At 43.1% G+C, this 12,849-nt stretch overlaps 1 protein-coding gene across 1 annotated transcript in view; it reads left to right on the top strand.

The window, feature by feature from the left end:
- Positions 1-12,849, top strand: part of MBTPS1 (membrane bound transcription factor peptidase, site 1) — a 197,594-nt gene that overhangs the window by 18,897 nt on the left and 165,848 nt on the right. Inside the window, exons 3-6 of the mRNA XM_078772991.1 lie at positions 2,099-2,359; positions 5,524-5,700; positions 9,344-9,454; positions 11,199-11,308. Coding sequence (XP_078629117.1) covers positions 2,099-2,359; positions 5,524-5,700; positions 9,344-9,454; positions 11,199-11,308 — 659 coding nt within the window. The remainder of the gene's footprint in view (positions 1-2,098; positions 2,360-5,523; positions 5,701-9,343; positions 9,455-11,198; positions 11,309-12,849) is intronic.

Genomic DNA, 12,849 nt, shown 5'->3' with positions numbered 1-12,849 from the left:
GAGTCATCACTGTTTGGTGGATGGTACAACACACATATGAACAAAAGGTGGGAGCGAAGGGGAAGCCGTAGCCAAAGGTATTCCTGGGGGTGAGGTGGAGAGAGGGCAGTGGAGGGCGAGTGAGGAAGAGAGTTTTTTTTATAAAGATAGCAACCCCACCTCCAGGACGAGGCTCAGGTCTATCATACCGGAGGAGGGAGTAACCTGGGAGAGATACCAAGGAATCAGAGACATCATGAAGGAGGAAAGTTTCTGTTAAGCAGATCACATCTGGTTTGTCAGAAGCAACCTGTATGGAGAGACCAGTCAAGTTTGAGCGAAGGCCCCGGATGTTTGAGGTCCATACCGTTAATGATGAGGAAGGGGGAGCATCGGATACAGAACAGGGGGGGCGGGGGGGGTTAAGATGTGGAAGAGGAGGAAGAGGTAGGGAGAGCTGTTGAAGGTGTGTTGGAGATTTCAGAGATTTCAGAATCGCTTGGAGAAAGGGAAGAATGGGGCGGACAAAAGGTTTGATGGAGATTGGGTGAGGCACAGTGAGGTGTTATTTGAGGAGGGGGAAGAGCGAGGCAGAAGGTTGGGGGAGATGAAGGTGAAAGTTGGAAGGGGGAAGAAGCAGGGAGGACGCTTTGAGGAGGAGGGGTGAGACGGGGAGGAGCGAGGGAGAGTCTCGGAGGGGAGGGGTGTGGGGGGAGTTTAGGAGCGAGGGGATGGAAGGGGCAAGGGGGGAGATTTGAAAGGGATGGGTGATGGGGAAGATTTGGAGAAGAGGGGCAAGGGGGTAGAATTGGAGGGGAGGGGTGATGGGGTAGAATTGGAGGGGAGGGGTGATGGGGAAGTTTTGGAGGGAGGGGGTGATCGGGAAGATTTGGAGGGGAGGGGCAAGGGGGAAGATTTGAAAGGGATGGGTGATGGGGAAGATCTGGAGGGGAGGGGAGATGGGGTAGTTTTGGAGGGGAGGGGTGATGGGGAAGGTTTGGAGGGAAGGGGTGATGGGGAAGATTTGGAGGGGAGGGGCAAGGGGGAAGATTTGAAAGGGATGGGTCATGGGGAAGATTTGGAGGGGAGGGGTAAGGGGGTAGATTTGGAGGGGAGGGGTGATGGGGAAGTTTTGGAGGGGAGGGGGGATGGGGAAGTTTTGGAGGGAAGGGGGGATGGGGAAGATTTGGAGGGGAGGGGTGAGATTGGATTTTGAAAAGTGTACGATTCATGGGAAACGAACATTTTTTGCAAAATGAGTTTGAGACCTTCGAGTCAAAAATACTGTTGAGGACGCTGAAGGAGGGGTGGAGGGCTGGAGAGTTTCGGGAATGTAGAAAAGAGGAACTGTAAGAGATGGAATTTTTTTTTGGAATGAATAGATTTGGTGAGCAAGACGAAAGCATCCTTTTTCGGAGAAGAAGAAAAAGGTGTTATAATATATGACAGAATGCAGTTCTACAGGGGAAAGATTAAACATTTCTAACCACGTGATCGCGTGATCACGAACAACGTGAACGGAGAGCGAACGAACAAATAAGAACAACAAATAAACGAATAAGAACTGAGAAGGTAATGTTTTTTTGGGGGTCTTTTTTGAGTTGAGATATTAAACAAGGAAGTATGGGTGAACGACTGGGACGAAACAGAGAACGAAAGTAATTGCGGCGCATTCGACGAACCGCTGAGAGAAAACAAAACCACAAGGTCGGAGACGGTAGCCTTAGCCTACTAGTACTAGTACTGGGCCTCAGAATACGCGACACGAATTAACCGATGATTGTGTATAGATGTATGAAAAATTAACACCGAAAATCTTCCTAAAGACACGCTATAGGTACACACACCGAAAGATAGATACAGTCTCGACAAAACACAATTGTGAAAAAATTACTTAGCTTCGAAAGCGTGAGCTCATGGAACAGCTTCGAAAAACGTGACCTCCAATCTTGCGCATGCGCAAAAGGCAAAAGTCAATCAAAGATGTACCATTCATCAATTCCTGTGTATTGGGACACTGCATTTTTTTTTTCTGTCGGTGAAATCAAAATTTTGAAACTGAGATGGTGTCGTGTTCTGTTTCAATGCATGTCTCCATAATTTTCTCTTATCTTTCCAGAGTACATCGTCACCTTTTCTGGCTACTACACGGCCCGGGCCCGAGCTTCTTTTATCTCGACTGCTCTTTGCAATTCCCCAAGCTATACTTGGCATCTTCTACCACGAGCCAATGCGGCAAGTGATTTTCCCAGCGACTTTGAAGTGGTTTGGCTTGCCAATGCCTACGCCGGGAGTGGGCAACGAGCTCTGGAGCGACATCCCGGCGTGCGGCGTGTCACTCCACAGCGACGTGTCACACGCACCCTCAAGCTCACAGAAGGTACACATCGATGCGCTGATGTTAACATTCTGTATTTGGTGTGTTCTAAGCTTCTAGGAAAGTGCATAACCAAAAGTGGTACCTGTTGGATTATAATCTGCAAATTAATATCCTTGGAGAAGTAGCCGACATTGATTGTAGACGTTGGCCATTGCACAGCGTCCCTTTTGGGTCGTGGGTCGTGATCCATGCTAATGCTCAGTGGAGTTGATCAATATTGAGCATTCAATTTGGCCGAGCTGTCTTCTGTTTAAAATCATCTTTCCACGTGACTGATTAATCCAGCAATTCTGTCAAAGATGTATAAATTTCAACTTCGTTTTTCTTTTACTTTTCTTCCTTCTGCCCTTTCGATCTCCAATGTTCATACCTTCTTTGACTTTTCTTTAATACAGGGCTGCGTGGTAATAATTTGTCCATCTGTTGATTGTATTACCTCCCCAACTCTCTTCTGCCCCCCCCCCCCCACCCTCTCTAATTATGTGAACATATTTTGTATTGTAGAACTGAATCGTCTCTGCAATTTTCATGGAGATGGAAATAGGCATTGGAGAGGAGAATCTTGCAATTTAAGAACATTCTCAGATACGTGTGATATTGGAAGATCAATTGATTTTGTGAAAACCTTCTTGATTAAAACATTGATTGATATTTATCAACATCTTCTTGTTATTGGCATCCTCCATTGTGCGAAGTCCTTCCTTGGCACTTCTGAGCTCCTCACCACATGCAAAGCTTTCATCCGCAGCTTGATGGGAATACTGCTCTCCCCTCTGTTCCGGTGCTCCTGCCTCACACCTAGCTCGGCTTAACATATGTGGAAACCAAAGCTTTCAGAATCATTGGAATCTCCCGCGATGAAGCTGATTCTGAGGGCCTTTCACTCTCTCACCACAGGCAGGTTGGTGGTCTTTCTGTTTTCTACCGACTCTTCTCCAGCCTAGCTCCCCCTGCTCTGTCTGTGCTCCTCAGGCCTGTCCTCCAAATATTCCTGCAGGTCGCACAAGATCTGCCAACAACCCTCTTCTTGTGAAACTGCCAAAATCAAGACTCTCTGCTCACCTTCACTCTTTCATTCCTGTTTTTTCCCACCTCTGGAACAAACTCCCTCACCCTCTTCAATCCCACTCCTCCCTGCAGGTCTTTCAAAGAGCTGTTCACCACCATCTCTTATCTTCCCCCATCCAAAACCTTGAACTTTTCTACCCTGTTAATACACCCCAAATCCACCTCCTTCAAATTCCGTTTGCTTTCCTGGAAGTCCTAGTAGTGTTCATTTGCTTTATACCATGTACCCTGCCCCATTCCTCTCCCTACCACAGATCTCCTGATGTCCCTGTTCTCTACTGTTGTTGTGCTTCCCTTTCTCTCCCCCTCTTGTCTCTCATCTCCCTTTATTATGTGTTCTATGTGTTAGGCTAACCCCTGCTCTAGCGGGGAAAATGGCCTTAAAAAACGATCATTCATTCATTCATTCATTCATTCATTCATTCATATGTGTTAGCACTTGCATGAGCCTCGACTTGGTATTCAAAAAAAAAATCTTTCCTCTCCATAATTAATGCCCTTTATTTATTCTATAAAAAAGTAATGACCATCACAAATACAAACATCATTATAATACCCCAAAATGAAGAGGCGTGTGACTTATAAAAATGGCGGAAAGAGATTGGAGACATTTTTTCCTTTCTCAACATAATGGACTTGAGCTTGGTGACACTTTTCCATTGCCATAAGAGCTGTTATCACATTTTGTGTTCTACAACTTGGAGAACGAGACAACAAGCATGAGATATGTCTCGAGAGACGGCTCTGATTTTATGTCTGACATTGAGGACCTCCATATATTGCTGGGTGAGTTGAAGCAGCTTGTCCAAGATGGACTAACCTGGTCTGAAACCAAATTGGTGACCTGAGATGAGGTTGTTGGAGAAAAGGAATGATTTCATATCAACTGCGATGATGGATTCCATGACCTTGCTGATGATTGAAAGTATGCTGATAGGTCTGTAGTTAAGGGAATCGGTTCTTGCACCTCTTTATGTAGTGCAGTGATTTTGGCAGATTTCCAAGCAGATGGAAGATGACCTAGCACAAATATCAGGGGGTGAAAAGGGCAAAGAGAGGAAGTGCAAGGCCAGCAGAGCAGGATTTTAGGACATGTGAGTTTATACCATCCGGGCCATTAGCAGAGTCAGAACCAAAGTTTGAAAGAACCTTATCAGGTGCAAATGACACAGCGTCCAGGAGCAGTTGTGTATGACAGGGAAGGATGGGTTATGAGAGCGAGGGTTTGGAGACAAGATTTGGGAGCAAACACAGAATTGAGCCATTCGGCCTTTTCACTGGCAGAGTCGGCTGTGGAGCCATTTGAATAGAGGGAAGAGTTGGAAGGGGAGCATACACCAGAGACAGGCCTAACAAGGCACCATCAGGTTTTCTCTTGTTTGGAACAGCAGCCTTTATTTTTTTTCAGATCCTTGGCATTCGTTAATTTGTATTTTGTACAAGCTTGAGGCTCATGGAAGAGTGAGGTGACGGATGGTAAACGGATGCTTGGGCCACAGTTGGACAAAAGAGGCGGGGGGGGGGGGGGGGAGGGAGGAGGTGGTGCAAAAACAAGAAAAGAGTAGAGAATCAGAGTGAAAGTGGAGAACGGAAGTCCTTCGATTTGCATGTGAGGATTGTGAGGGGGTTGGGTCTGGTGGGATAAAACGAAGACCACGAGGGGGGATGGGTAATGACTTGCAATGCACCCACCACCTGCTGCTTTTAAAGAATCTCTGGCATAGAAGCCATATAAATATTCATGCACGTCATGTGAGCACATTTCTTTTTTTGATTGCTTGCCTTTTTTTTTTTTCATTATTGCCAATGAGGACTGTGGATAAGAATAATAATGTATTGGTGGTGTGGGTGTAGCGAGATCAATGGTTGAGATGTGCGTGGATGCTGTACCATCTGTGCACAGGTAGGTTTCAGCCGATGTTAACTATTGCTCTCAAGTGATTAACCCCCCCCCCCCCCCCCCCCCTCCCGCTCTAGCGGGGAAAATGGCCTTAAAACGATCATTCATATATTCTTCTCTCAAGCTCACAAGTAATTTCCTCCTCATTTGGTTAAATTTTCTTCCACCATCCTCATTGCTTATTTCCTCTCCTTAGTGGAAGGCCCTTGTTGGTCTACTGTATGGCGGCCACCTCGTCGTGGCAGCCTCGCTCTCGGCCTTGGCTTCTGGCATGCAACTGGTCGCCATTCGAGCAGGCGGCTTCTCCGGGCCATCCCTCGCCAAGTAGCTCAGACCTTGCAGGCTGATTTGCTGTGGGCCATGGGTTACATGGGTGAGTGGATTGAATTTGTAATCGGGATCTTTTTTTTTTTGGAACAAGAATGCTTCTGGGAGGAAAAGTTTTTTTAAAATCATTGGAGGCTTATGACCAGGCTCAAGTATTTATGTGGTTTGTAAGGGGAGAATGTTCACAGCAGGACCCAAAATGAAAGGGGAGTTATTTTTTGACATTTATCATGTTTGTTCTCCTCTTTAGTTGTGTATGACCGACTAAGATAGTCTTGGAGATGAATTTTGATGATTAGCAAAAAAAAAAAAAGAAGTTATTTATTCATTTTTCTATTTACTGTTATTTTGTAATTTGCCTAACTTTATTATCAAGTGCCATGAAAGGCAAGGAGTTTTTGCCGGGCAGGCCGCTTGTGAATGGTGGTTTATTAACCCTCCTGAGCGGCCAACCCGGCAGAAAGTGTGGGCCGTTCTTGAGACGTCAATCAAAGCGAGACTGGAAAAGCTTTCGTCTTCAAATTTTGATGCTCGTCATCTTGCTTATCTTTGGATAAGAAAGGCAAGAACGCGAGCGGAAGTAAGGATAGCGTACGGTACCAGTTTTGGGAGCAGGCCCTGGCTTTGCTGTGGTCTGACTAGTCCAGGCAGTGTCTGTGGCATCAAGCAGACATGAAGCTGACCATTTTAAGTTGTCTGAAGAAATTACATTGATAGAAGTGAAGGAATCAGCCAAATGTACACTGACATGTCGTTCGGCCTTTCCAAAGTACAGTGACATGGATGACTTGATGTTTTCAGCATTGCTTCATTGCCTCTCCACAAGATGGATGAAAGAGCATGCAGATAGTGATGGTCGGTAACGGTGCGGTGTTGTAGTAATGATGTTACGATGTGCGAACTGTATAATTTTGGCCCAATAAAATATATAGCACGATATCTCAAAACGCAGACGGATTATGACAAAACTTGGTGGATGAAGTGGGTAGGTGACAAGAACAATCTGATTCGATTTTGGTTGAAGGGGAACCCAAACGCTCAGACTACCTCAATGCTAATCTATCCCTTGGTACCCCACACAATAGATATGGTGTCTTTTTCCAATTTGCGATTTATAAAATAAGTAGTTTTGCGATTAAAAGTCGAAATCTTCTTCTTCACGGTTAGCTGTTTCATCACACCTGGGGGGTGGACCGCCATATCCGTGCTGTCTACGAGTTGCATCGCGATACCGTTTAACTCAAATGGCGAATAATCTTCGATTTTCCACAAATATGCCTAGTCCATGCATCCTTGGTGGTCGTAGTAATACAAACAGACATGTTTTCATGCTACACCAATGGCCCACCCACCCTAATTTTGCCAGAAATTTGACGAGGTTTGTCTGAAATACTCGAGTATGGATCAGGCCTACATAAAGTTAGCTTTTGTTGAAAATTTTGAAATTTTTTGGAAAAAAAACAAAATTGAAACATTTTACAGAGCACTGTTTTGAAACAACAGAGATGGCTAGATCTTAGGGTTATCCACCACAATTGAGAGAGAATGCCATCCCCACGATTAGGAGGTAGAAACAGTTGTCGCACAAAACTGTGAGACTATCTCTACCCAGCTATCAGCACATGTACACTGGTAATTTGAGTGGTGAATTATACCCCTGTGTTGGCCTGCCGGCGACCAATCACACCTCGCCAGATGTGCTGTATCCCCCATCAACCATCACCCTTATAATACCCACACCATCCTCCCTCCCCTCCCCCTTCCCATTAGTACCACGCCACTCTCCAGTGGGGTGGGACACGTGCACGATACGGACACGACCGTGGGACATCGACATGGCACGGACACAATGGTGGGACATCGGCACGGACACGACCACAGACACAAATGGCGTCCCGGGAAAGTATGAAAAGGAGACGATCCCATAACATAGGGCGCCTGGTCAGCCTGCGATGGTGGGACAAAGCATTTGTCGGCGGTGTCTGAATGTGCATGGGCGGTGTTGGCTGTTGGGTGATGTCGGGTATTCCTGCTGGAGTAATATAACTGATTTATCAATTCATACAAATCCCTTATAAGCTGTCAATTCAATGGAAGAACAAAACCCACCAATCTGTAGTGAACTGTAGCTTAATTAGATTTTGGGTTTAAGGTGTCAAAGGTTAAATGGCAGATGTCCCGTTCGGTAAAAATTCTGTTACCGATCTAACTTGTGAACCAGTGATGTGATTTTGACCAAACTTGATACAAGTATATATTATGATGAAAAGATGAACTGATTAGATTTTGGTGTCAGAGGTCATGCTAGGTAAAAATGTGATGCTTGAGAACAGCTGAAGGGATTTAAATCAAACTTGGTATGTATCAGTATGTATAATGAGGTAATAATCTGGGCGGAGGCATATCGATCGACGTCGCAATGTCGAAGATTGCCATTCATGTTAAAGTATGGTTTTAGTTCCAGAAAAGCCCTTCATATTTTATTTTGTGCTCCACCCCTCCGCCAAAATCAGAGATGGGGGACATTAAATTGAGCTCCGACCGACTGACCGATCAGCTGTCCAAGGTTTTTTTATTTTAATGTTGGCTCCAGGCACGGACTATATAGCCCTCATCAAGGCCAGGCCTGAAATAAAAGAAAAGGAAAGTGTATGATGAAAAGTGTATGATGTTTGTTTGTGAGAAAGCGAGATTGAAGCTAGTCCGGTAGCTATAGTTTGAGTGAGACAGAAAGTAAGACCAGCGATCCTAACACGGAGAGTGCAAGATGGTTCCGGGCACCACTATAACGCTCCTAAGTCAGAACGGTAGTACTACCTTGGGCGGTTGCTGTCTGCAACCTTCTACCTAAAGAACCGGTCCAACCGGATGGGTGTTTTTTAGGAGACACCATCTCCATACTGGACGGCTGTTGGCTCCCGAAGGGAGCTCATCCGCCCTTTAACAGGTGTTGATTTTAGTTCTGCAGTGTGTCACAGTCACCAGTGAGGGTAGTCAGTTTAGTCGCCGACTACCCGGCCATGTGGCAGATAGCACTGGGCTACATGTTGCCAGTGGCAGTCAAGAGACCGACCTGACTGAAAACTGTACTGTACTTTATGTAAGTAAGGCTAACCCCTGCTCTAGCGGGGAAAATGGCCTTAAAACGATCATTCATTCATTCATTCATTCACTTTATGTATGCAATATTTCAAAAACTGTTGACCATTTACCTTTCATATTGCATATATATATTCCTCATGATATTATCTTAACATCATTAGATCACCGCGGTGATTGGCTGAATTATGTTGCCATGGCAACCATCATTGTAACTTGGCTTGTGTATGTGATATTTCAAAAATCGGACAAGATTTAGCTTTCATATTATACAGATATATTCCTCATGCCACCCAAAACACCAGGGTACCGAGAGTATCAGCTCCTTAGTTTTGAATTTACTGGTACGACACACTACACAGTACACCTCCACTGCTTGCATCGGATGAGATGCACTGATTATAACTGAGGGAACTACAGTAGTTAATTGCATTTTTTGTTCCGTTTTTTTATGACCTTTGTGTATGTGATACAAAACCATATTGGTAAGAAAACCAATGCATTAGTTGCCATTTTCTGTAATGCAGTAAAGGTCAAGGATGTGGAATGTGTTTCGTGTGCAAAGCATTTGTTGCATTTTGCTTTACCAGGTGCCGGTGTTAAGGTAGCAGTTTTTGACACAGGCTTGAGCGAGCGTCATCCACATTTCAAGAACGTGAAGGAACGAACAAACTGGACCAACGAGAAGACCCTCGATGATGGTTTGATTACTTTGTCTTATCATTGTTATTTATTTTCTTGGTTCCTGCACTATGATAAAACTTAGACCAGTAAGCTCACGTTAGTCCGGCATAGTGGGATACCCATATCCAGGATATGACGCAAATACAAATGATCACCATTGTGGAGATTATCTCATGAGTATGTAGTCAATGACACGGCATCAAACACAACCTGATGTTGAGTACATCTATTAAAATTACGTACCGTTGGAACAGGAGTATGTCTATTAAAATCCATACCATTGGAACAGGAGTATGTCTATTAAAATTCCGTACCATTGGAACAGGAGTATGTATTAAAATTCCGTACCATTGGAACAGGAGTATGTCTATTAAAATTACGTACCATTGGAACAGGAGTATGTCTATTAAAATTACGTACCATTGGAACAGGAGTATGTCTATTAAAATTACGTACCATTGGAACAGGAGCATGTCTATTAAAATTACGTACCATTGGAACGTGAGTATGTCTATTAAAATTACGTACCATTGGAACGTGAGTATGTCTATTAAAATTACGTACCATTGGAACGTGAGTATGTCTATTAAAATTACATACCATTGGAACGTGAATATGTCCATTAAAATTACGTACCATTGGAACGGGAGTATGGCCATTAAAATTACGTACCATTGGAGCAGGAGCGTGTCTATTAAAATCGAGTACAATTAGAACGTGAGTATGTCTATTAAAATTACGTACCATTGGAACGTGAGTACGTCTATTAATTAAGTACCATTGGAACGTGAGTATGTCTATTAAAATTGAGTACCATTGAAATGTGAGTACGTCTATTAATTACGTACCATTGAACAGTGAGTACGTCTATTAATTACGTACCATTGAAACGCGAGTACGTCTATTAATTACGTACCATTGAAACGTGAGTACGTCTATTAATTGCGTTCCATTGAAACGTGAGTACGTGTATTAATTACGTTCCATTGAAACGTGAGTACGTCTATTAATTACGTACCATTGGAACGTGAGTAGTCTATTAATTACGTACCATTGGAACGTGAGTATGTCTATTAAAATTGAGTACCATTAAAACGTGATTACATCTATTAATTACTTCCCATTGAAACGTGAGTACGTAGTATAATTACGTATATTATTAATTACATGAAGCACAAAGTCCTGGTGAGGCTTTCCGATCTCTGATTGGTCTTTATAGTTTTACTTCGTTATGTTTAAGCACTACTTTCCTGATGTTAACCCATTTCAAACTAGAATTGACAGCGATACTGATAAATGGATCAATTTTTCACGAAAGTGTTTAATTTTTTTGTTGCTTATTAATTCTTTTTTTCGTTATAAAAGTGATTTATTATTATTATTATTAATGTAGGAATTTCGCTGCTTTTTCTTGTTTGACTTCACCGTTAACTTGGTTTGGGTCCATTTGTAAATTACATGCACAATAACAAGTCTTTTAAAACCCTTTCTTCCTTCTCCACCTTGCACTTTGTATTTTACCCCAAAGTGATCCTATCCCCTCAAAACGTCCTTCTTCTTCATCCCATCTTTTGTTTTCTCAATTCTCCTCCCTCCCTCCCTCCCTCCATCATTTATGTTTGTAAACTTTATGTCGATAACCCCATTTGATTAAAACATATATTTATATTATTTCTTTTCAGCGATTATTTTATGTTATGTTCATACATTGTTTTTTTTTGTTTTTTGTGAGTGCATTACTTCATTCCCTACACTCCATAGGCCTTGGCCATGGCACGTTTGTTGCGGGTGTGATTGCGAGTATGCGTGAATGTCAAGGCTTTGCTCCTGATGCAGAACTCCACATCTTTCGTGTGTTTACCAACAATCAGGTTTGTGACTGTCGGCTGAGGCATTCTCGGGACACCTCACAGTTAATGCTCATATCGAACTCCACAGTGAGTGATCAAACTCCAAAATGCATAATATTTCCTTTACTTGGCATTTTACCACATCATCATTCCTGTCTTTACTTCTTTAGAACAGGGCACTTATTTTGAAAGTTGTTTTCTTCTTTCACCCTCGATATACATGCATATTTTTTTATTTCTAATATTTTTAAATATAAAGGGTCTTGTGAGTTGAAATGATCATTTTACCTGAAGAGTAAATTGAGCTTCATTAAAATCAAATAGACAAAGCTTATAACAACACCTTTTCATGGAAACCGTTAATATTATTTGGGGCAAGAATGGACACCCTCTGTTATCTTTGGTCCCCTATATTTTCATATGTTCTACCAATTTCCCCGATTCACAAACCAGAAGGCAACCATATTGAAATGGTGCACTTTTACTGGGAATTGCATAACAAAAGTGTAACATGGAATATGATTAAGTCGGATAAGGTTTCAACAGGTTTGTATTCTTAACCATACGTTTACGTATCCATGAAGGTTCCCTGGTGTGTGTGTGTGTGTGTGTGTGTGTGTGTGTGTGTGTGTGTGTGTGTGTGTGTGTGTGTGTGTGTGTGTGTGCGCATACACACACCCACCAATGTCTCCCTCGTTCTCTGTGGCTTTGTCTTTCTTTCTTTGTTCCTTATGCACGGCCACATCTTTTAAGTTTCAAACTCCAGACTTGGGGTACAAAAACAACTTTGTGGGCAGGGTGGGGGGTGGTTGGGACATAGGCTAGGTGGCCGCAGCCTCACGCAGGGGAGTATGGGGCGGGGGGAGCCTAAATTATCTTTGTATATGTGCCGTATAGCACCACCTGGTGGTAGTGGCACAGGGTATTACAAATTCCTTTTTTACCTGAGGAACGCTGACATTAAAGCGCACTTCACATGGGTAAATTTGTCCCCCTTTCCTTCTCCCCCCTCCCCGAAACAGAGGGGCCTGTCAAAGCCACCCCCCCCCCCAAACGTGTACACACACACACACATATATATATATATATATATATATATATATATATATATATATATATATATATATATATATATATAGTCACGTGAAAAAGTAAGCACACCCCATGTAAAGTTTTGACTTTTTCACATATTTCAACATACAGCTATTTGATCTTCATTTCAACAATATTGATAGATAAAGGTGATATAATATAACAAATATCATGAAACATTTACATTTTGTAGTCCATTGTATAATTTAAATAAACAAATGCAAATTTCGCATGTGGAAAAGTAAGTACACCCTTGGCTCTAATGGGTGGTATTGCCCCCTTTGGCAGAAACAACCTCAAGTATGCGTTTCTTATAACTGTCTACCAGTCTCTGACATCGACTGGGAGAAATTTCTGCCCACTCCTCCATGCAGAATTCTTTCAGCTGTGCGATGTTTGAGGGGTTTCTTGCATGCACAGCTCATTTCAAATCCCCCCACAACATCTCGATGGGATTTAGATCCGGGCTT

The sequence above is a fragment of the Myxine glutinosa genome, chromosome 2 (genome assembly GCF_964187855.1).
Source record: "Myxine glutinosa chromosome 2, kmMyxGlut1.1, whole genome shotgun sequence".
Taxonomy (NCBI): domain Eukaryota; kingdom Metazoa; phylum Chordata; class Myxini; order Myxiniformes; family Myxinidae; genus Myxine; species Myxine glutinosa.
This window is presented reverse-complemented; position numbering and strand designations above follow the sequence as displayed.